The sequence below is a fragment of the Dissoconium aciculare genome, assembly GCF_010015565.1.
Source record: "Dissoconium aciculare CBS 342.82 unplaced genomic scaffold K489scaffold_5, whole genome shotgun sequence".
NCBI classification, from domain to species: domain Eukaryota; kingdom Fungi; phylum Ascomycota; class Dothideomycetes; order Mycosphaerellales; family Dissoconiaceae; genus Dissoconium; species Dissoconium aciculare.
The window spans coordinates 801,967-825,667 of NW_022984955.1; the positions used below are offsets into that span (position 1 = coordinate 801,967).

General features: G+C 54.2%; 9 protein-coding genes across 9 annotated transcripts; 6 read left to right on the forward strand and 3 right to left on the reverse strand.

Annotated features, from left to right (window-relative positions):
• Positions 1 to 278: 278 nt before the first annotated feature.
• On the reverse strand, positions 279 to 4,514 carry K489DRAFT_379528 (RNA-binding G protein effector of mating response pathway). Its single transcript, XM_033604673.1, has 3 exons — positions 3,728 to 4,514; positions 1,400 to 3,668; positions 279 to 1,350 (listed from the first exon to the last, which is right to left on the reverse strand). Exons 1-3 carry the CDS (start codon positions 4,415 to 4,417, stop codon positions 383 to 385), a joined length of 3,927 nt encoding a protein of 1,308 aa, XP_033460570.1. The 5' UTR covers positions 4,418 to 4,514; the 3' UTR covers positions 279 to 382.
• Positions 4,515 to 6,952: 2,438 nt separating this feature from the next.
• Positions 6,953 to 7,553, forward strand: K489DRAFT_198893 (uncharacterized protein). The gene has a single exon (XM_033599585.1). It carries the CDS (start codon positions 7,100 to 7,102, stop codon positions 7,499 to 7,501), a length of 402 nt encoding a protein of 133 aa, XP_033460571.1. The 5' UTR covers positions 6,953 to 7,099; the 3' UTR covers positions 7,502 to 7,553.
• Positions 7,554 to 8,157: 604 nt separating this feature from the next.
• On the forward strand, positions 8,158 to 8,734 carry K489DRAFT_198895 (uncharacterized protein). Its single transcript, XM_033599586.1, has one exon. The coding sequence runs from the start codon at positions 8,304 to 8,306 to the stop codon at positions 8,661 to 8,663; it is 360 nt and encodes a 119-aa protein (XP_033460572.1). The 5' UTR covers positions 8,158 to 8,303; the 3' UTR covers positions 8,664 to 8,734.
• A 603-nt stretch (positions 8,735 to 9,337) lies between these two features.
• K489DRAFT_379533 (uncharacterized protein) lies at positions 9,338 to 10,878 on the forward strand. The gene has a single exon (XM_033604674.1). It carries the CDS (start codon positions 9,384 to 9,386, stop codon positions 10,806 to 10,808), a length of 1,425 nt encoding a protein of 474 aa, XP_033460573.1. The 5' UTR covers positions 9,338 to 9,383; the 3' UTR covers positions 10,809 to 10,878.
• A 250-nt stretch (positions 10,879 to 11,128) lies between these two features.
• Positions 11,129 to 12,466, forward strand: K489DRAFT_337070 (uncharacterized protein; the record flags this gene model as incomplete). Its single annotated transcript, XM_033602215.1, has 2 exons — positions 11,129 to 11,757; positions 11,878 to 12,466. Coding segments are annotated over exons 1-2 (924 nt in total), but the record flags the coding sequence as incomplete, so codon positions are not given.
• Positions 12,467 to 13,241: 775 nt separating this feature from the next.
• On the forward strand, positions 13,242 to 13,866 carry K489DRAFT_198979 (uncharacterized protein). Its single transcript, XM_033599588.1, has one exon. It carries the CDS (start codon positions 13,469 to 13,471, stop codon positions 13,826 to 13,828), a length of 360 nt encoding a protein of 119 aa, XP_033460575.1. The 5' UTR covers positions 13,242 to 13,468; the 3' UTR covers positions 13,829 to 13,866.
• K489DRAFT_198965 (uncharacterized protein) lies at positions 13,867 to 14,572 on the reverse strand. Its single transcript, XM_033599587.1, has one exon. The coding sequence runs from the start codon at positions 14,366 to 14,368 to the stop codon at positions 13,904 to 13,906; it is 465 nt and encodes a 154-aa protein (XP_033460576.1). The 5' UTR covers positions 14,369 to 14,572; the 3' UTR covers positions 13,867 to 13,903.
• A 2,516-nt stretch (positions 14,573 to 17,088) lies between these two features.
• Positions 17,089 to 18,353, forward strand: K489DRAFT_301509 (uncharacterized protein; the record flags this gene model as incomplete). Its single annotated transcript, XM_033600433.1, has 2 exons — positions 17,089 to 17,157; positions 17,517 to 18,353. Coding segments are annotated over 2 exons (906 nt in total), but the record flags the coding sequence as incomplete, so codon positions are not given.
• Positions 18,354 to 20,791: 2,438 nt separating this feature from the next.
• On the reverse strand, positions 20,792 to 21,571 carry K489DRAFT_409375 (putative cytochrome b5; the record flags this gene model as incomplete). The annotated part of the gene is made up of 3 exons (XM_033607571.1): positions 20,792 to 20,956; positions 21,121 to 21,247; positions 21,453 to 21,571. 3 exons carry the CDS (start codon positions 21,569 to 21,571, stop codon positions 20,792 to 20,794), a joined length of 411 nt encoding a protein of 136 aa, XP_033460578.1.
• Positions 21,572 to 23,701: the final 2,130 nt, after the last annotated feature.

The window sequence follows — 23,701 nt, forward strand, 5'->3', positions numbered from 1 at the left end:
CTTGACGCCAACGTACTGCAGCTTTTTGGTCATACCATCAAAACTTCCATTCAGACAGCTTCATATTACCGCTGCTGCACACGTCTCCACTGATCTCGTGGATGGACATCAGTGCGCAGGGTTGGAGGCGTTTTAGAAATTGATAAACTCGATTTCGCTTTTGTACTACATACATCTGACATGCTCAAGGACCAAATGTTATGATGTTACAACAGGGTTTGAATGAATACAGAGCCAGGCAAGCCAGATACAGCTCGATCCACCATGTGTCCGAACAAGCCCGCCGTTGCTGCGCTAAGTTCCATCATGGACACTCTGGCGTAACGCAAGCGCCCAGATCATCGCGAGCCGATGAGAATCGATGGGTACGACAAGGAAGGCTCTATGCGTTGTTCTGTACGATCTCGAGGATGATATCCCTCGCCTCATCGACTCCGCTCTTGGTGCCCAGAATCTCGATAGCCTCACCTCGTCCCTGGTCCCGTGGGACTTGGATTTTGGTGCCCGTCTGCTTGCGGATGCGGTTGATCTCGGCTCCGCCAGGACCAATGACATGCCGATAAGCACGAGGGTCGGGCAGGATGAGGAATCCGATGGTATCCTGGTTCGCAGCCTCCTCCAATGCGCGCTCGAGCTTCACGCGCGCAGCGGCTACGGCTTCAGGGGATGGACCGGAGAGGACCCAAGGGATCTGGCCCTCCTCAGTCGACGAATGGAGGTCGTGCGACTCCCATGAGTGACTACCCGCGCTAGCAGACGGGTCGTCCGTGATCAACGGCATGGCTGCTCCGTTGCCGCGACTCGGTGCAGGTGTAGATGGCTTCGGAGGCGGGCGCTGGCCATTGTGGTCGACCAAGACCTTGTGATCACTGCGCAGTCTGCGGAAGAACTGTCCGTTGTCGGCAATGCCGTGGTGGAAACGTCGTGGCACTTGAATCGTCTCGCCATCCTGTTCCTTGGTGACTTCCAGGATGTGGGCCTTGGCTCGCTCGACGTCTGCGGGTAAACCCTGAATTTTGACCTGTGAGCGTTGTGGGCCAGTCTCAGTCTGCCTCGGAATGTTGATCGACACATTGAACTGTTGCTCGAGGTTGCGACGCGTCTCGCCACCACGGCCAATCAATAAACGGTGCTTCTCTGGCTTGACCTCAACAACGTCTTCCTTTCTGGAATCTTGGTCGCGGACGATTGCTTCGATCTCGGCGATGATTTTATCAACGACTTCCTTTTGACCTTCGACCCGAATGGAATTTCCTTCGGTGTCAGTCTTGGGTAGGCGAACCATGCGGTTGTGGAGTCGCTGGTCTTCAGGTCCACCGGATCTGATCACGATGCTGCGAAGAGTGGAACCTTTAAAATGTCAGCACTGCATGAATATGCGCGTAGAATTTGAGCTTACCTGATGGCCCAATAATGTGCCTGTGATGCCGACGATCAACGTCTAATGTTCGCTGTATTGTGTTCTCGAAGATGGCTGCCTTTTGCTTGATCAGCTTCTCAGCGTTCTCGACATTCTTCTTCTGTCCCTTGATTTTGATATCGACGCGTCCATTCGCGCTGGCGGCGTCCCGTGAGCCAGGCACATCGATCTGCGCGCCGGTCTCTAGGCGGAGAGCATCCATTTCCTTGCCACCGGCACCAATAAGTGAGGGTAGCTGGCTCTGGTTGACAGACACAATGGCCACGTGTGAATTGTCCTTGATGTATTGGAAAAGACTGAGCAGCTCATCACGGCACTCGTTGGCTCCCTTGCTTGGGCCCTTGACGATGACCTCGTTGGGCTGTTGATCGTTCTTTCTGTGCGGAACGTCGTCGGCGACAGAGGCATCATCGGCGACCTGTCGGCTACGTGGGAAGTTGACACGGACGCCGTAACGATCTTGTAGGCGGTTTACTTGAGCTCCTTGTGGACCGATCAGCTCCCGGTGGAACTCTGCGGGAATGTTCAAATGGTGAGTAGACTCGTCTTCCAGCTTTCGGCCCATGTCCAAAATATACTTCTTGGCTGCATTGGCCTTGGCCTCAGGTCCTTTGATCTGGCATTTACCATCATTGAGCTGAATCTCGACATCGAATTCCTCACGCAGGCGGTTGATGTTCTCTCCCTTTCGACCAATAAGGTGGTTGGCATATTGTTGCGGGAAAGGAAAGTCGATAGTGAAGCCACGTTCAAGCTCATCTTGTTTCTCTTGTTCGATGAATGCCAAGAGACTTTGTAGCAATGCGTCGGCGGAGTCTTCCGGTCCGCGCACGCTTACACTCGGCGCCGTGGCCCGCTTCTGCGCCGGCTGACTGCTGCCACCGTAGAACACTTGGACAGGGATCTGTCCCTGAGGCTGCGATTGATGGTGGCGATCGACATGTCTCCTGATCTTGTCGTGGAACTTGACAGGTGCCTCGAGGTCACGTGTGACGATCGACTGCTGACCTTCGAACAGTCCAAGGATCTGTGCCTGAGCTGCCTGAAGAGCCTGCTGGAATGCTTTCGCGTCTTGGGGTGAAGGTTGACGCCTGGGGAATTCATAGTCCGGCGCAGCAGCGTTGTCCTCGTAGACAAGTATGACAGTCCCCTCTTCTGTATCATCAGGAACAACCACGTGAACACCATGCTGCTCTCTGATGCGTGTGGCAGCTTGACCCCGGAGGTGCTCATGGAAAAAGGGGTTGACGTCAACGGCATGGAATCGTGTCGGAGGATGGCCGCTAATCAAGTTCATCACGTCAGATCGAGCTTTCATAGCATTCTTTCCATCACGAGCATAAATCTGCCACGCGCCCGTGCTATCGGGCACGATTCGAGCATTGTGAAGTCGCTCGAGTTGCTCAATTCCCTTACGCTGCTGGAGGTATCGTGTGACATCACGAGCATGCGCCTGAGCACCTCGCGGAGCGGTTGCATGTTGACGCGCGATGTCCGCGCTCGCCATTGCCATGCTGGACGCCAGGTCCATGATCTTGTTCAGACCCTCTTCGATTCGCTCTGGCGGGCCGACGACCGTCAACAATTCCGAATCGTCATTGTCTGGTGGCAAGATCACGGAGCAACCTGTTTCAGCCAAGAACTCATTCAATGAGGTTCCCATTTCGCCAACAATGAACTGGTGACGACCACGCTCGATGGCCATCTGCTCCAGCGTTATCCGACGCTGAAGCTCCTGGACCTGCCGCTCGATCTCAGCCTTGAGCTCAGCGACAGCCTGACGCTCCCCGGATATCTGGATGGGTAGTCCTGATTGGGGCACGAATACTGCCGGCTGACGGTTAACGGGATTTTGAGGTGGTGCTTGATCTTTCCAAGTGTGGTATTGAGGAACGTTATACTTCAGGTCTCGACCCTGAAGTAGAGCGTCGAGTGCGGAATTGTTGGCCCCCGACAGGAATGGGTAGTACTCCGCAGGAATGTTCTTGAGACGAGTGTTCACAGTCGAGGTGTGCTCATTCACGATCTTTTCGATATCCTGCTTAGCCATCTGGACAGCAAAGGGATCGCCCTCAATGGATACGTCAATGGTGGCCTCAAGATCGTCATCCTCGAGGATGTCAGCGGCCTCTTGCTTGGAGATGTTGATACGAGCCCCAGTCTTCTTTGAGATAGCTTGGATCGTGGCTCCCTGTTTGCCGACAATCTTTCCGCGAACGCCAATTGGAATGGAAACTTTGATGTTTTGCTGCACGATGTTAGCTAGGTCTGGATCTGTGTGTGGGATCTAAATCCGCCCAAACCTACCTTGGCGCACAGTTGGTTCGCAACCTCCTTGAGGGCGATACGAACCGCATCAACTGGACCAGTCCCTTCGAAGATGATGACACCGCCAGGCCCAGACTTCATCTCAACATTCGCCTTCGAGCGTTTGTTGATTTCGCGCAAGATCTCGGCCACTGGCTTCTTGAGATCCTTTCGCGGAGTCATGACAGAGGGGTGCAGCTGAATTTGCTCGCTGTAACGACCGGGCAGAGACATCTGTGGCACGGGTCCTCGAGGAAGACCGGAGGAGGCTGCACCCGAGGAGTTCGTAGACGAAGCTGCTCCATTGGCTTGACCGTTAGAGAGGCCATTCGCAGCCTTGCCGACCGCGGATGGCTTCTTGGACCACATTGAAGGTGCAGCAGCGGCTTTGCTCTTCGGAGCTCCAAGCGCTGGGAACAGCTCTTCGGATTGAGTGTCGAACGCCGGCTTGCTGACATTGTCTCGGACGGGTTGCTTGCCCAATGCCTTGCCAGAGCTACCAACGTTGCCACCGGCATCACCTGTGAGCGACGGCAGGCCTGAAGGGGGTGGGTGAGCCAGAATATCCTCATCTACCACCTCTTCCACAGTTGGGTTGTGTGAGTGGTCTGAAGCATGCTGCTGCTGCAGACGCTCAGCGGCAGACATGGCATCTGCGCCGGAAGAGCTGCCACGGGTATCGGTAGCCATTTTATCAGGAATCCAGGTGGAAAAGTCACGTCGATGCTGCAGGAGACGTTTTGAGGTAGAAGTGGTGTGAAGGCGAGCTCATGCGGCGAAGTGTGGCCTATACAGTGTAAGCAAATGTCGTGAGCGAAGTACAAAGAGATGGACTCACGAGAACGATCGATCGCGGGATTATATTCGCAATAGCGGAGAGTGCAAGAGATATTGGAGCAACACACTGTATCACGACGAGCACAAACTAGAATCTGCGGAGCAATGCGTGGGAGAAGGATGATTGCTAGTACTGTCTCCAGGGTCAAGATACCCTTGACGACACCTCTCGAGAATGTTCCGAGACTCCCAGCCCTGGAGGCTCCGGCTGTGCTCCAAAACGGTCTAGTTGCACCGGTGACATAAGAATATACTTCAGGTGCAGTTCCAGGGTACTGTAGTAATAATTCCAAGGGCTGTACTTACTAAGTAAAGGTAGGTCTGCTACACACCACACACTATATATATACAGTACTTGCCTAGGTAGATACTATATGTATTACAAGATTGGTGCATCGCAGAGCCTTACGAATTGTCCAGGCTCTCTTTACTTGTGGAATAGCCGCTCAGGTACTGTGTGATATCTTTGCGTTGACATCACCCGTTTATGCCTGAGGTATCTCTCCAGCCAGCTGGCCTAAGGCCTCAACCTGATGGGCCTTAGCAGCTGGACAATACACTTATGTACCTACCTAGGTAGGTAGCTAGACAAACAGATACTCAGGGCATCAAATCCTCATTGCTGCATGCAAGGTTATCACAACTGTACAATGCAGCGCTACGTTTTCTTTTCGTGATCGGCGCATCCCACGGCTGGTGTACGCGCACCTGTTCGAGCCGTGTTCCGTGCAACTGCATCAATTCACCGCCCGGACATCTGTTGTGCTGAGCGCGCCGCCGCTTATTCGTTCCATCGCACTACCGATCGTGATGGCTGTTGGCACTAGTTCTGCGACTACCGCGACTACAACCGCATAGGCTGCAGTAAATTGGGGATCGCTGGCTGACTATGTGACTCCAGTCAAGCGCTCTCATCATAGCTCAAGATTACGCCGAAATACTCAGGCTCGGATGAGGCACAGTACATGCTATTCTTGAGCATTTGCACGCATTATGATGCTTGTTAAATCACGTTACGGGAGCCCGGTCTGAGAAATATGCACCGCCCTGAGATTGATGTTCCCATCTACTATTGTCTCTACTCTAGAATTCTCGCTCTCATCTTCTCGCAGTTCATTCTTCGTTCATTTCGAATAAGCGTGTTGAATACCAAGTCATGTCTGCCGCACTCGCAGTCCTCAAATCTTCCATCGGCGGAAATGCCGGTCTCAATGTCTCGAACGGGACTGATTCTCCGTTGTACCAATGCCAGTCGGGCGGTTCTCCTACGGTGAATTCTTCGCTGCCTTACTGTGGTGTGCCAGGAGGGTGAGCAGGCCTTTTGTCCCTCAGATGTTGAAATCGTCACTGAAATAGGACAACAGAGCTAAAAGGATGGGTGCTTGCTGCTCCACATTCAATAGCGGCAAGTCATCCTTGTATCTACAAGGTGATTGCTTCGTCTGGTGCAACGTCAACATCACCGGCGTTTCTGGAACGAATCCTTTGGGCACCATATAGGACGATTTCTCGTCTTGTCTTGCGGAGGGAGCAGGACAAGATGCCTTTTCACCGCTGGCCTGTGGTAAGGGTGTAGGCTCTGGCACGTCAAGCCCATCAAGCACTACTCAGACCACTACAAGTATCTCGAAGCCCACGAACCCTGCGACGCCGACAACGACTGCACCCTCGCAGGCTGGGCCGGGCCTCACCGGACAGAGCAGCAACACGGTCGTCGGACTGCTCGCTTTTCTCTTCGTCTCCGCGGGAATGCTGTAGAGTATGGAGGACCAGGAACGTGGCTTAAGCAGCCCGAAATCGCGTCGTCATTGTCACGAGGTTTTGTCCAGTCGCTATCCTAGGGATCTTCACCTATAGCTTTAGACAATACGAATTGAGTGTTTGTCCAATGATTGCTCATTGACTATCTGTGGAGAATTGACCGTCCGGCCCGAATCGTCATTGTACATCTGCGCCAATCTTCCTAGCTGAAGACTCTTCGTGTCTCGTTGCAACCGTCATCAACGATTCGCGATGATGACGTTCGGCGGGCGCTTCCCACATAGTAACAAAGTCTGGGAAGCATCTGCTCAGTCTGCGGCCGATGCAGCCAATAAAAGTGGGTCGTAGAACGAACGCGAGCTAGACGAGGGCTCTGAAGCTTGATCACGGTGCCTGATCGCTTCGCATGGACTCCTCTTGAAGCGGCTCGTTTGACGGCGGCTAGCGTCTGTACATCCCTCGTAATCCCATTCCGACATGTAGTGCTTCGGTGATGATGCCGTCCGAGAGCCAGCGACGTAACCTAGAGTATTGACCTTGGTGGCACAGAGGAGTGCAGCGATTCACGCGGGCTGCTCTACCATCTTTGGGACTCCCATTTGGATATCCGTGTAGATCGTCAGAGTGCAAAAATAGGCGCAAACCGTGCCGCGTTGGTTTGCATCATCAACATGACAGTCACTTTCAAGCGTCACACGCTCATCAGTCTTACGATGCTTTGTATCGAACGCAAGAATTCACACCACTCGTGTCGCGTTGGGTGAGACAATTCGTATGATGGTCGCCCCCCATTCAAGCAGCTGTACGCAGCATCATACGATCGCGATGCTTTTTGTCGGACATGGCGGCCGAGCGAAGGAAGTCGAACAACCGATACCTGTGTCGATCTCTTCGACCGCCCAGGCTGTGGAGGAACCTTCCTCGAAAGACGCTACTAGAGCGATGCGACGAACAGGGTCTGCAACACCTTTCCCGAGTACAGTGCATGTGAATATTTTGGCCGACGGGGCTGTCATCTCCGAGCCATTTTTTAGTAAGTGGTATTGGATTGAATACTTCTTCTTGCAAGTGCTGACGCTCGACCAAACGTCACCATTTGGGCATCGGACGCATGCGGCGGGGCAACAGTTGCCAGCATGCAACAAGAGTGTCTCGATGTCACATATCTGGATGTGAACGACTACCCTCGATATGAGGCCAAACCGTATGAGCTGTATTTTCTGCAGGAGTTTAGCCCAGGCAGTGCGAAAATCTGAGGGCCTGCACAGTTGCAACCCTGTTACACAAGATCCTGCGAAACATACCGCAATGGTAGACCAACCGAAGATGGGCAGCTATGTGACATGATTCGGCTCGACAATTTTGTGCCTCCAACGCATGTAGTGTAAGTAGTTGCTGCGGACTCCGGAACCTGACCTCTACGGCTGGTCACCTTTGTATGCATGGCGACCAAGAGCGCTTAGCTTCGGTGCAAGGCATCCTGGTGAAGCGCGGATCAAACACTTCAATGATGAGGCAGAAGTGTCACATCTAGAAAAGGGGAAGAGTTTCCGTCCGAAGACACAATGCGACCATGTCTGTAGTGCTGCCACACGCTGTGGATTCGGCGTCTCATATGGCCATCATAAAGCTTTTCTTGGTTGCGTTCCTTGTCGAGATCTAACGTTGATACGGACGAGTCCATCTCAATGTAAGAGACTTCTACGTCGAGGTATGGCAAAGGTGGCCCAGCGTTGTGAACTTCTGCATAGGCGCGCCTGGACGCCTAATTCAGAGAGGGAGATGTTCCGCCTCGCACTGCAAAGAAATGATCTCCATAGCAGAATCGGACAGACGAAAATGATATTTCGAGGCGCCCCGAACCCTAGCGAAGACAGTTTGCACGGGCGTGTACCTTACGATCACGATCAAGTCCATTCATTCATTAGGCGACGGCGATGTCGTTCCAACATACAGAACTTGTGCTATAACGCCGCGAATGTACTGTATCCTCGTAGATCAGGAGTCAGATTATGATTGCTTTCTGGTTAGATGTAGTGTGACGCTGGGGTTGGAATCGTCTAGTTTGGAGCCGATGTCATCGACACCAAGAAAGCCCCTGGATGGTTGTTGGAACAAGAAGATCATCATCATCATGGCCTTTGCCTTTGCCATACAATATGCCAACGTCTGGCTAGATGTCCAAGATTACAAATTAGTCCATCGCTTGGTGAGATCATTTTACTTGTGTGGCGGTGCTCGAAGTCGTCATTCCCCCCCTCTACATGCCGTTTCCTGGCCAGATGGACTCAATTACGCAGAAGCCACTGGACTTTTTCGAATTTCGGGGCGTCTGTGAACCACGAACGCCGTTGTATTAGATGACGTCAGGGGTCAGAATTTCCAGCCCCTCCAGCTCGAATACGATGAAACGATAATTTGTGGGCAACAACGTAGTAGAGGTAGCTATAATCTCTGATGGCCTTTGAATTCGGAGGGATTCATCCGCAAAAGAGTGTCTGATGATGGCTGTAAGGGTGAGGAGCGCAGATTCGCACTCTCCCACCGGACAAAGTGTGATCTTCTCGACGATGGACGCTCAAATGTAGGGAATTTGGAGGGCAACGATACCTAGGTAGGTGTAGAAACTCATGTGGAAGGGGATGGCGACATTCTGTCATCGCGTCGATAGTTTGCCGCCGTCCGGATCCTATTGACAATCCTCGTCGGGCTAACAAGAACAAGTCGTGTGGACTATGGTGAAGAGCTATGGTAACACCAATGGACTGTTCATCACTACTGCCGGAAAGTGCCAGAGCGCGTTGGGCACGAAAGGAAGCGAATTATTTGGAAGCTTAATTTCTTGAAACCTTGGAACTTGCTCCTTTCCAGATGACGTCGCATTCATTGTCGTCAGCCACTAGAGTAGATTCCGTAGTGGGGCCCTGGCTGGTTGATCATTGTCGACCGATGTTATAAATGAGATCTACACCGCTCCTAAAGGGCATTTCTTTCCCAAGTCAGATCACACTGTACAACACACACAACTACTTCTAATACCACATACACATCCAACATCATGGCCACCACAGCACAACACGAGGCAACTCTGCCTACTCGCACTGCCACCGCTGGTACTGACTACGACGATGCCATCCCGGACGAGGATGCCAGCGAGGTGACCAAGCTCTTCCACGAGCGTCTGCAGGCGTGGAAGCATGCTTGCGGGTACCTCGAGGACTACGTTACTGCCACTGAAAAGCTCGCTGCCTCCAACGGCAAGGAGTACGAAAAGGTCCTCAAGACCGTTAGCACACCTTTGAAGGAAGGTCACCACTTTGAGACTACCGTCGGAGGTGTTGCTGGTCTTTTCGAAAACATCCGCACCAACACCCAAGGCTTGGCCAACAGCAACGCCGAGACTGCGAAGACCTTGAAGGGCACCATCTTGCCCATCTTTGAGCGCCTCCACGCCGAGATCAAGCACAAGACGAAAGAGTTGACCAAGGGCGCCGGCAAGGGCTCAAAGGCGGTTGACAAAGCTCGTACCGTGTCCCAGAAGCATATCGAGTTGCTGGGCCAGCAGACAGCTTCCTTCGACTCCAATGGATCCGTCAAGGCCCACGAGGACCCCTACCTTCTTCAGCGTCAAGTTCACCACCGTCTCCACAAGCAAGTAATTGAGGAGAACAACATCCGCGAGGACATGCTTGCCGTTCAGAGCAACTTCTCCCAATTCGAGGCTCACGTGCTTCAGACCCTTCAGAGCGGCATCGCCCAATTCAACCAGGTTGTGTCTGGCCAAGCTGAACACACCCGTACTCTCTACGGAGACATTACTGCACACGTGCAACGCATCCCCGCTGACCACGAGTGGAACGCCTTCGTTACCCGCAACGCTGGTATCCTCATCGACCCCACCGCGCCGAAGCGTGCTGTTGGCAACATTGCCTTCGCCAACCAGGACCACCGCGCTTCGCGTCCCTTGATTGCTGGATCCCTCGAGCGAAAGCAGGGTCTGCTCAAGAAGTACGACGCGAGCTACTACGTCGTCACCCCGTCCAAGTACCTGCACGAGTTCAAGACCGACGATGACTTCGCCAAAGACCCCTCCCCCGAGAACAGCTTGTACCTGCCCGACTGCTTGATCGGAGCCGTCGACGGCGCGAAGTTCAACGTTCGTGGCAAGGACAGCAGCAAGGGTGCCCTTGCTAAGCTCGCCATGACCAAGGAGTTTGAGTTCAAGGCCCACACCCCTGAGGACGCGAAGAAGTGGCACGCCGTCATCGCCAGCATTACTGGTGCTGTTACCAACGACTTGCCAGAATCCGCCCCTGTCAGTCCTGCTACGGCGCAGGCCACAGACATTGCGACCCCAACCAGCGCCACCAGCACAACTGCAACCACTGGTGTGATCCCCGGTGCCGCGCCCGTCACGACAGCTCAGCCAGTGACTACTACCGCTGCCGCCACCGAGACTGCTCCTGCGGTCCACCACGCTTGAAGTCATTAGTCGACCCGTCACGGGATAAGACTGAGGATGTGCACAGAACATGCTTTACGAATCTCTTTGTCAGATTGCAGATACCCCATCACGTCTGTATGGTTTTCTACTGTTCAAAGCTGGGACAATACTGCTGCGTTCGGTATTACGATTGCGTAACTTTATATAATCAAAATAATGAATCCCTACTAAATTTATCTCCATGCTGTACCGACGAGTGTTAAAAGTGATCTTTACTAGTAACTTGTAAGGTCGTGTTTTCCAGCACACTACATGCCAGTTTCCGCGACAGGTATTGGATGGCCGTCCTCCCACGGAAGCTTCCGCACGGGTTTTGGGGTCTGCATTCATAGCATTTCAAGGTTCTCAAACAATTCTCAGCAACGACAAAGACAACAGCGATCATCGCGATTCTCCGTTCGCCGCACCTTTCACCGCACGCGAATGTCGAATAGTGCGCGAAATCCGAGTGGCTGATCATATCAAAGCCAGAATCAGTTTACGTTCTGCTGCAAACACGAGAATGGTCAACTTTGCGGTCGGCGCATGACGTCGTTTGGAGTACTCCAAGTCCAGAAGCCATCCTCTAATCATAAACCGCGCCGAAGGTCATCATGGCAGACGACGAGACAGCCTTATCCTCGCCAGGCTCGACAGGAGCCGCGAATGGCACGAAAGCATCAAAAGATCGCGCTTGTCCCTTCTGCGGGCAGGCGTTCACCTCCTCTTCTCTCGGGCGACATCTTGATCTTTACATCAAGCCGAAAAACCCGAAGCCGGCAGATGGCGTACACGACGTGGATGAGATCAGGAAGATTCGTGGGGGTATAACGCGGCGACAACCCAGGACTAGCACGAAAGGCGCAAATGCAGGAGCAGGACCCGGCAGCAACGATGGCCCAAATGCCGCGAATCACGATAACTCTAGACGCTCTGAGAGCGTGGCAACGTCTCAGATTGCATCGAATAGCAAGCCTTATCGGATGAGTGATTACACTTCCGAGAACAGCCCAACGGCAAGACCTACGCCTGGGAAAGAGACAGATCTGCCACGGACGGTATTCAACAGCGCGAATTGGCTCACAACAGGTGTCATCAATGATCTACCGCCACGCTCCACTACGCAGACTCACGCGGATATACACATTTCGGGCCAAGCCCAGCGCATGCAAGAGATGCGTCGCCATGTTGATGGCAGCAAACTTCCCAGGCCTGAATATGAAAGTGAAAGCATGTCAAAGCTCCAAGAAGCTGCGGAACTGGGGCGTGCAGCGGAGATGGCACTCCGCGAAGTACTCGGTAGCCTCGAAGCGGCGCAGAAACGAACGAAGCCAACCACTTTGTTCGAAGATTTTGACTTCTTCTCCCTTTCCTTTCCCGGTCTATGCCTGGCTGTGCTACCAGCGCCCCGCACGCTCTTTTGCGTTACGCCATTCCCATCCGCAGATTCATGGTCGATAGGTCCGCCAGGCTTGCGACAATTTGAAGCATTGAGCAAGTGCCTGCGGGTAAAGGCAGGGGCTTCACCCAGAACGGATCTTGTCACCGATGATATGGTCGTGAAGCACCAAAGTCATCTCGCGGCGACTTGGGAGCATTGGCAGACGATGTCTGAATCCGAGCAAACATCTACCTGGAACTTGGAGATACTTCGCTCGCTTCATCATGCACAGGAGCGATCGCACAACTTATCGACGGCATTGGAGACGGCACAACAGCGGGCCCTCCATCTTGAAGCAGAGTACGATCGACTGTCTCGATGCCAGCTCCCGCGCGACTACCTCAACCATCCGCCCAACACTGTTCCAATCCCCAATGCAGTCATGCGTTCTGTGAACGCCATGTCTACCAAAACCACTGCCGCAAAAATGGACTATGACGCCGAGGCTCTAATCGCAAAATGGCGAGCTAGCATTAAAATCAACACGCGACCGTATCGAGCGTCAGCAGGGCTGCAGCAGGCACAAACAGTGTCAACGCCACGCGCGATGCAACAACCGCCCGTGACGCATGACATGGTCATGAATGGCTCCGTCTTTGGACTCAATGGGCCCATGCATCGGGAGGAAGCGCTGACCCATCAGAACCTGGAAGGGGCGGGTGTGTCGTACGAGACTCCCCCGGAGCCAGGTGTTGTGATTGGCGTGGAAGACGCCGACGCCACTGGCGACACGGAAGACGACAACGGCGATCCCTATGCTGCTGACACCCATAACACCAACATTGCTATCGTCAACGAAACCAATGGCGATGCCAAGTCTCACAGAGGTGTAGATCGCAGCGCCCGAGCGCAACGGACAGCGCCGTCGAGGAGAATCGTTGATGCCAGTGGAAACGCAGCAGACCCGGCGTCAACATCGAGCGCTACGTCAGTCAACGTCAATGGCAAAAGATCGCTCAATTCCACGACCACAACTGGCAGAGGAAACAAGGCTCAAAAGGCGAGCAATGCGGACGCGACCGGATGAGACACCCCGACCGTTGGCTCTAGGAAGTCGACGCAATTAGCGATTTTGAGAATATGAAGCCTAGCCATGCACACGAGTCCAGTGGACATGATCACGCATTGCCGGCGAGGACGACGTTACTGAACCCCAGCGACGTCGGGCGCTGTGTAAGCACGCCTTGGAATCTCATGTCGCAAGCTTCACAGACACTCGATGCATGCGCTCGCCCTCGGCAGATCCTGCGAGTGCGCACGGAGCCACGCTGTTGTGACCAGTCTCTACTGGACGCTCGTGGCGCTAAACCATGCGCTTCGAGCAAGAAGTGAAATGTCTGCATTGCGCTTCATTCATCATCTACACGCGGATACTCCGAAGTCGCTTCAGCGCCTCGGAGATCAAATGGGATGGATGTTGGTACATCCGGAGGGTACGAGCTCGTCCCATTGCGTTGGCATTTGCTACACATTTGCTCAGATTCCGACATCCGCAAACCTCGTTTGGAGGCAGGATGACGACTCCAGCTCGCCATGCGACGTGCGTCGGGGATTTGATGTACATTCGCGGGGAGCGTGACGTCGATAGATTCCTATATTTTATCGTATTTATAGAAGCTCGTTTTCAATAGTTGATACATGCATTGTGTGATCGTCACCGAGTAACTTCGCCCTCTACCTCTCGATCGTATCGTTGTCGAACGACGCGGTTCGTCCTACAGGCAGCTTGAACTTGTCCAAGTTCGGGTATCGCTACGATCTGCAAGCCTAGCGAACGCCGGCACGTGACTATTTGAGAAACGCTTCGAGACATGGACATCGTATTCACGCAGAACTCGTTCCCCCGATTCAGATTGGCGAAGAGGTCACACAGACAGAAAGCCGGCCGGCTGTTCCTTGTCTGTTCGCGATGTGACGCACCGAAAGGGCGTCTCTTCGGTCGAGAGCGCGATTTACCGAACATAGAGAACAGAAGGGGCACTGATAAGAGACGGACGTCTATCTCTGCATCGTCGCCGGCGACAAAGAGGTCCTTATCTCGATTATGGGAGCTATAATAACAGGCGCAGCGCGAATCCATTCCTGCTATCAATGGGGCAAAGCTCTTTGAGGATTCCATAGTTCAACCGGGGCTCGTTGTTCTCGGGTGACGAGTTTCTTGGCTGACCCAGTCGTGGCTATTCTACCGACCCTCAAAAAGTGAATCTGTGCATTTGCGTGAGGGTCGCCTAGACTAGACTCGTGATCGATCGGCTGTCTCGTGGACCCTTCCCAAGGATCGTCACTAGCCGCCGCCTGGTGCTGATGAGACAGAGTGCCTGCTGGGTGGATGTGCGATATGGAGCGCAGGACTGTCGTGTTCTTCAACTCGACATGTGCCTACCGCGCTGTACCTACCTCTATCCTTTCATCTGCAGGTGGATTGTTGTGATGGGGAGCTGTCGACTGCATTCCCAGGAGAAGCACCGGCGTCGCGACAATGTATGTGTGTGTGTTTGATGGCGGCGTCATTTGACGGATGATGCAATGCTGGGAGTCATCTGCTGCTGGCGGCACTCCCTCCCTCCCTCTCGAGCGCCCCTCCCCAGTTTCCGCTTGAGCCCTGCCATGCAACTGGACCGCCCTTTCACCGGGCCGCTCCCCTTCCATTCCAGCGGTCAGCTGCGTGTCACGCGCCGGTTGTGGGGGATTTCCTCATGTGTTGCGGGCGGCGGTGGCCTTGGGAGGATGAGTGTGAAGGTGATGGACAGGGAGGCCGCACGTAGCAGGAGCATCATCCGGCCATCAAATGCATGTTGCCGTCTAAATACGCACAGACAGATTGAGTTCTGGGAGCAGCACGGGAGTCACGAGGAAAGGGCGCGCGAACGAACCCAGACGGCCACTTTTGGAGCATGATCAGCGACAATCAGCAGCCGGCTTTCCAGTCATTTTCAGGCCCGTCATTGCGCACTGTTCCAAGGTTATTGTATCCTGTCGTTCCCGCAAGGACATGCCATGCCACGCCGCGCGTGTGACAGAGTCGCCTGTCGTCCCGGCATGATGCCGAGTCGATTCACCACGCCAGAGTATCGACTGTTCTCTTATCATATGGGGGTTTTCTACCTTTACCATTGTCCGTAAGGCCTGCCTGATGATGATCCCGGAGCCTCCAGGCTGGGAACAATGTAGAGCCGGTGGCTCATGTCATCCATAGTGAGAGCCATAAAAGGCGACAGCATAGTTGCAGGCAGAACGTGCACACGGACTCTCTGGACACCGGATAGGACAATGCAGAGGTACTGGACCGGACTGGATACATGGATCATGATCCTACCCGCAGACATCGTCTATACCTCCCCAGCTAGCTTCTGAGGTGAGTGAGGGTAATGATGACTAGTACTACAGTATTGGCATCACCGCAAGCATCCATGGATCCCGGTGAACTCATCGGCGCACCTTTGTGAGTGCGACAGCCCACATGCAGTACCCCAGTCACCGTATACCTAGTAACCATGCCCTTTCCAAAACAGTCCAGCCTGTCAGGTATGATGGAGGACTCGACCTGCTGCATACCTAGGAAGCTTCGCTGGCGCCTCATCATGGTTCTGGGACCCAGCAGCTTCACCTTCCCTTCCCTTCCCAATTCACATTGATGATCTATCGCTCACACGGACGTAGCTCTGCCGACGACCTACCTGTGCATGTACGGCGATGAATAGGGAGATCATACACGAATGACCGACCGTAGCACCTTTGTCGTGGGTCCGTTTCGCTCTCACGGGCATCCAGTAGTCATGACAATAAGCTCGGCCAGTCTACCGATGAGAGTACTGTAGGACCCTTATCTCCGTCCATTTGGCACTAGTTTGGAGCAGCTCCACCATCATCGCCGCCCGTCACGCCAGGCAGTCGTGTGCCTCCCTCCACTTCTTATTATTATGTATTATTATACACCACCCGACTGCGATTACTATACTACCACACGACACTTGCGGCCTGTCTGTCTGGCTGGCTGTCTGCCTACAGTGTCGCTCTAGCACTTCCTGGTCCAGTCCAGCATCTGGACCCATTTATTACATACAGTACTGCGGTCCTGCTCCTTCCGCTGCTGCTTCGACTCATCATTATCTCCATTCTTGTCGTTCCTGCAATCTACCTAGGTATATCACCGTCTTCCGTCATTGCTGCTGCGGGTGCCTCAGTACCTCTTTCGTCCATCCAGGTAGTCATCATGTCGTCTTCCTTCTGAGCTAGGACGACCTCTACGATCGCTCTCTCACTCTCTCTCTCTCTCTCACACACACACACTTCCATCGTTCAACCCCATCCTCGTTCTGTCTCTGCTTCGTTTGACCTCGCCACGACCGATCTCTGGTGCTCACGACATCCTACGGACCTCTCCTAAGCATTCACTTGTCACCATCATGGAGCGATTATTTTGCGATTCCCTACCCATCTACACGCCGTTCTAGTCACCGCCAGAATACAGACGCCCATCTACTATCCCAATCCATACACTAAATCCGTCCATACACCAATCCTCACAACATTCCGCCATGCATCAACTACCGCGACCTCTCAATCGAGGCACCGGAGCTGCCGCGAACCCCGAACGCAACAGCTCAAGAGATCGACCACCAATGCGATCACGGTCGAGTCAAGATCTTGTCTCATATAACGAAAGAGTACCGCAGGATTCTGGCGTCGATGCTCTGCGGCAGGGTCCGGGATCGACAGCCTTGGACAAAGAAACGCAGAAGCTACATCAGATCGTACAGGTTGGTTCACCCACAGGCGCTTTACTCCGCAAGCGCTGATGTTTCTTCTTAGAATTTCTACACGAAGGCTGCCTTGACCATATGCTCTGCTCGAGCCAGCTTACCGCGGGTCGAGAACCATGACGGGGAACCAAAGATGAACCGATGGGTGAGTTCAACATCAAATTTCTATTCTGCTCATCGTCTGCTTGCAGTGTCTTCGAGTTGTGAAATTAAAAGTTTCGCGGAGTAGCATACACGCGGAATGGGCAAACGCTCGAACGTGAATATGCGGTCGAGGAGGTGGACAGGGGAGTTGCGACAGCGTCATAGGTACAAGCTCCGGTGTGCGCGAGGCTCCATCTGTTAGAAGATATGCATTCTACTCTCACATAATTGGCGTGTCTATGATTTTTCCCATACCGTCTTGGAATTTGCCATTTGAATGATACTCATTTAATGCTCTTTGCGTGTCGACACTTCCCCGATCTTCTCCTCACATTACACGCAGGCTGACAATCGCTGTAGTTCAATCTAGTTCTCGAGGATACAAATGTGCTAGTGGAAGACCTCCGTCCGTGGAAACGAGCCAATCTATTCGAACGCCGACCGCAACCCCTCGTCACAGAAGTCTACATCGATACCTCACATTTATCTTACAATCAAGCACTGGTGATCGTGGACGAAGCCGATAAGCGATGGGATGTTGGTGGCGCATTAGGCTCTTCCTCGGAATTCGAGCAGCAGCAACACAACTCCTCCAAGAGCAGTTCCAGGGCCCAGGAAATCGTGCTTGAACGGTGGACTATCGAATTGGGAAACAAGAACGACTATCAGCCATCTGAGCTCGACGATGCTCTACCAAATGTCTACAAAAAAGGTGTCGTCGTCTTCCGATCCCTGTTCACGGTTGCACGCTATCTACCCGCCTGGAAACTGCACAAGAGACTCGCTCGAAATCCCGGCAGCGCACAGGCGTTGAAACTCAAATATCGCATCCGTCAAGGCACTGGTCATGTTCGAGACGATCGAGACACCCTATACACTCCACTCTGTCCGTCGGAGGAAGCCTCTGGCTCAGCCGTTGGCACGCATAGTACTGCACCTCTTCTATGTTCAGCTGGACCACTCTCGATATCGGTCGATTATCGGACCAACTGCGATTTCGAGGTCGATGATGCTGAGGCACTTCTGAGCTCACGATTTCGAGGATTGGACAATCGTGCACCTGCTGTGCAAAGCGGCCGCTCCTTGCCGAGCGCCGCCCAGAACGATCAAGCCCGAACATACTCCGGCAACTCAACTAATACAGTGCTGCCGCAACGGCTACCAGCGGGCGCTTATGGAAGTCTTGGCACCTTTCATGGGATTGACAAACGTGGTTCCCCGGTTGCAGAGCTTAGGCAGCGAATGCTTGACGAGGAAACCAGCTATGAGGAAGCCGATCGTCCACGGCAGGATCGCGATGCCATCCTCATCCGCCGCCCATCGGTAAGTCTGGTGTCAAACCCGCCCTTCAAGGCTGGCTCTCTGGCGTCGTCTCCACGCTCGACAGCAGGCTTCAGTACTTCGGCCGGCAGATCCGAGTCATATTTCTCACGTGTTGCCGGAACGTCTGCGAGCAAGCGTCTCTCCCTGAACACCCTGCCGCAGCAAGCGCTCCGCGCACCCTCCCTTCCGAACGAGACCGCCATTGCATCATCCGGCTCTGCTAGTCCCAAGCCGGCGCCAGTGCATCGCTACAGCAGTAGTTTCGCGGGTCGCAGCAAGCGCTTCACTTCGCAGAGCAGCAAAATCGGCGAGAGCGCCACAAGCTCTGGCCGCGGTAGTGACTCGTCCAAGGAGAAATCAGGACAGCTCAACGACCCCAGTGCCGTGCCCGGTAGCTCTGGCAGTGGCAAAGAAGGTGGAGGCGGCGGCGGCGCCGGTGACGACGACGATATCGCTTCATTCATCTCCCAGATTGAAAGCGTCAAGGATCTGCCCAGCTTCCGATCGCGCCCGGTCGCTCGCGATAACACCGTGAACTTGGCCAAGTACAGCAGTCGACGTGATCCGGGGTTGCAGCTCGCGGAAGAGATGAGTTCGTCTTCTTTGATTCAGACTTCGAGCACGCCGCCAAGCCGCCGACTCTCGAACGTGCCAGGGCTGTCGACCTCGTCCTCACCGTCCCGCGTCGTCGCACACATGCCTTACGTTCGCTCGCGACTATCTACTCACAGTATAGTCGAAGAGCGTTCTCCTTTGAGCAGCGGCGCAGGAATCGGTGCGAGTGGAGTGGCGGGCAGCGGCGGCGTTCCGGAAAGTCCTCGCCTGCCCGATGTGGACGAGCCCGACGAAGACGACGAAGAGCCCTTTATTTTCGCGCAGGACAGTGTGTGATGACGCGACTTGAACGACGATTTTTCTAATCTTACTTCAAGAGCTGCTTGGTCCAGGGCATCGAAACCGGTACAGGAAATCGCCAGCGAAGCATATGGTTTGTTCACGCGACCATGAGCACTGCAGACGAGGCGGAGAGCCTGCTGTGCGGCTCGACACAGATCGCCCCTGCCATGGTCTTTTTTTGGATCTGTTCGCGATTTTGTCCCACCAAAAGCGAGGAACAACGCATCCGCATTACAGCATCGAGAGGGACGTGCAAGGCGCATCAGCGCAGTGGACAGCGACATGTTTCTGGCAACTCATGTACAGCTCAAGCGGGATCGACGTGGCCTGCACATGTCCCAGGGGCTGCCGTCCATCAGGACTCCTGCATTTCCTTCGGGCCAAGAGCTCGTCTCAGAGCACACCTTTGCCCCCTCCCCACAGAAGCTCAACTTGTTACATGTCAGCATGCGACCTGTAACTTCACTAGCTGCCCAGGACCAGCAGCAATTAGTTGCTCATGGCTCGCTGGGGAATTTGATGAGACGACGGCTGCGAGTATGCGTTTGGGCATGGCGTACGAGTGGACGAAGGCGTTCTTAGCGATCTGGATAGGCAATTTCTCCCAAAGGGGGGGGGCTTTGGACTTGGAAAACATTCAGGGATCCTGCGCCGGCCATGTATCCGCCGGTCCCGTGATTCGGACACGACATGACGCTCCGGTCGGAGTATCTACCTCTCCGTCCACAAACAAGGGAGACGGCCTGGACGGGGACGATGAACCCAGACAGCGTCGGAGATGCGTTTGGCGGAGATCGCCTTCGCAGCCGAACCGTCGTCCGGCGATCGTCTCGTGCTCTGCACGTCAGACCGAAGGAAGGAAGAGAGTGGCCCAGACCTGCGGGAGACCACGAGACAAAACCTCGAGAATATTAAAGAGAAAAATAATTTAACCACATTTATGTACCCTCCTCCCCCCAGTTTGCCTGAGCCGTCCGAAAGAGTGCAAATTCACGTGTAGGAAGACGAACCAGATTTCAGCCATATGGGGGGAGAATAGCATCGATCTGTAGGGCAAACCCCCCGACACTGCTCGTGAGAGCTTCCGTGTCAGCCCCTCCGACTCGCGCATGAGCCGTGCGGGAGGCCGTCCCACCCATGCCGGCTCCCTTTCACCAGAGAGAAGCCATGATAGAGAAAGGCGATGGGCGCCGACGATCTCTCGTCCAATCGCAAGCGATCCATCGCCTCTCCCTTATCCACAACCTCCTCGAGGCAGGACGACGGCCTCCCCCGTCACCGCCGCCACCCTTCTCGCCCTCCAACGACGTCTGCTACCCAAACCCTCTCCATCTCGTGTCCCGCGAGACCCGTGTGTCCCACGCGCCGTGAGGCCTCTATTGCGAGATTTCCCCAAAAAGAAACCCCCCCCCCGTTTATGCCTTGGTGGAGTCCTGGTTCAACGACTGGTAGGCCATGTAGGCGCCGACGGCGACCATGCCGACGAAGAGGATGGTGCCGAAGCCGAGGCCGCCGCTGGCGGCGGGCTTGAGGGAGCTGGACGAGGTGGCGACGGCGGCTTTGGGCTTGGGGTCGGAGTCCTGCAGGGGCGAGCAAGTCAGTCGGTGAGCTCTCCGGGGCCGTCCTCGATCGTCGTCCGCCTGTCCGCCGTGGCTGTGATGGCCCGCGCGCGCGGAGATACTCCTCAACGGATTGCGGCGCGCCGCAGAGGAGGGTGTTCGGGAAGGGGCTTAGGCCGACTTACCAATCGCTTCAGGTCGCCGACGAGCAGACGCTCGAGGATCTCGCGCGCCTCGTCGCTGTGGCCGACGTCCTCGAAGGCCTCGGTGGCGTCCTGGCCACCGACGTCGAGGAGGACCTCCTCACCACCACTATCGAATCCCGGGGATGATTAGTCTTTTTTTTCTGGCGCTTTTCGTGATTTGGAGGATCGGGCCATGATCGCCGAGCGCAGTGCGGAGTCGTTCTGCTTTGTTTTTTCTTTCTTTTTTTTGGCTCGGCTGGGTTATTGGAGGGAGAGGTTCGTAGGGGCCAGGAGCCATTGGGAGGGGGGAGAGGGAGAGGGAGAGGACATACGGGTGCTCGTCGACGAAGCTGGAGGTGTCGTAGACCTTGTCGTGGATGACCATGTAGAGGTCCTTCTTGGTGGTGTGCTCGGAGACATCGGAGTAGGTGAAGGTCTTGGTTGCCGACATGATTGCGGTGTTGTGTGTGTGTGTGTGCGCGCGTGTGTGCGTGTGTGCGTGTGTGTGTGTGTGTGTGTGTGGGTTTGTGTTGTGTGAGGGAAGGAGTCGCGATGGTGAGTGAGAGAATGAGTGAGAGGCGTTCGGCACAAAGATGTGTGTGATGGCAGCTGGCGGAGAGGCGGGCAGTTATTAGTAGTCTGAGGCGGACACAGGCACAGGGTGCGAATGTGGTGGTGGTCTCACTCGTTTATATTCTTTGTACAGTTGTACAGTAGTCGGTGGAAGATTGATACTCCATACTACATCTACGACACTACTAGCACTGCACTACCAGTATTACTTATTACTGTAATAACAAGGGCAGGCACCGTCCAAAAGGGAAAAAAAATGGTCCCAGATTCGCCCGGGAACGCCTTTGAGGGGGGTGCAATATGATTGTTGTGATTGGCCCGAGGACGGGCTTGGGGTTTTAGACAAAAGACATACTCGGGCGACCATCTACAGTAGTATCCGTCTCCTCCATACCGTATCATTGGGACACCGACTGTTGTTTACTACTGTTCAGAATAAATCCTATGCGATCATTGAACAACAGATTGCTGACGGCGGCAATTTCCCACGATGCATCATAATCCAATAAGTTCATGTGCTTCTGCGATACAACGAAAGGAGCAACTTTCCGCGTTTTGCTTTCCCTCGGTCCTTCACGTCCAGCGAGCCAGCCAGCCTGCCAGCCTGCCTCACACAATGTTGCCCGCTGACGATAAACGAAGCCGATCAATCTATGCAGAGGCAATCGGCGGAGGAACAGCCCTGCAACCAAGACGGTGTGTGTAGGTATGTCTCCTTTTTTTGATTCCTTTTTTATTCAACTATTATGCCGGTTCACAAATGAAGCGTGCCACAGTCGATTGACATGTGTCATGTGTCATGGGGGACGGGAACGCAACGAATTGGACATGCCGAGAGCTGGAGAGTCGGGCGAGGGAGCGAGGGAGGGAGCTCGGCGATCAATCCAATGCACAATTCCATCATAAAATAATCATAACAATAATCTCCTGCCTGGACGTCGGGGAGGGACAACGATAAAAATAATGATAAGCAGCTTTCGGCTCGTTGGGGATTCGCCGGCCGTCACGGTCTCGTTTGCTTTGGATATATGTATCCCCACGCTGCCTTTGTCGTGGAATGATGATGCTCTGGTATCATCACAATCATCTGCGTGGTGGACAGCGGGTAAGTAGGTGGTCTCTCTCTTGATCATCGTCTCGATAGATTCGGCTATGATTATCATGACACTCGTCAAGCGTTTGCCCATCGGGGGACGGGGGAGGCAGTGCTAGGCAGCCTCATTCGAAGCCATCCGACTCGCCCGTCCTCGGAGGGACGACGATGGACGATATCGTACGCAGGAGACACACACACAGAGGAGGAGGAGAACCTCCGAGAGAGACCGAAGCGAGAACGATCGATCCCTCGCAAACGGCCGTTGCATGTGAACGACCAGATCTAACCCGCCGCCGCCGCCGCCGCGCGACAGAGATTCGGCCTCCCTTCTCCGCATTTCGTTGCTCGAAGATTTCCTTGGTTGCGGAGTGATTTGATTGTAATAAGGTGTATTGGACGCGCGGGTTTTCCCCGGACCGACCCCGAGGATCGTCGTCCCTTCTCACAGCCGGCGACGGGCCTGTTTTTGTCTTGTGAACAGCTGTTACCCCCCCACTAATAAGCCGGGATGGGAACGATGTACGAACGAGATCCCGACTCTGACCTGACAGCACACACGTACGGCAGAACGACGGCCTGTCGGACCACAAAGAGGCAGCCGGCCACATGACGTGATGTGGTTGTTCAAAGAAGCAGCAGATGTGGAAACACGATGGGACGATGGTCGACTTGTCAACCGAAAAGACATCGAGCAGAACCGCACGTCGGACGGTGATCGCTCACATGTGGGATTTATTTCGGGATGGAATCTACTATGCGCAGATGGGGGGAAATTCGGATCTCTTCGTAACCTTTACGGTAATAATAAAGCAATAGGATATAATGGTAGAAATGGTCAAGTTGAAGCCTCACGCATCCTCAATTCGAGCGGGCTATGTCGGGGGCGGGGGGATTGTGTTCCTTCTTTCGTAT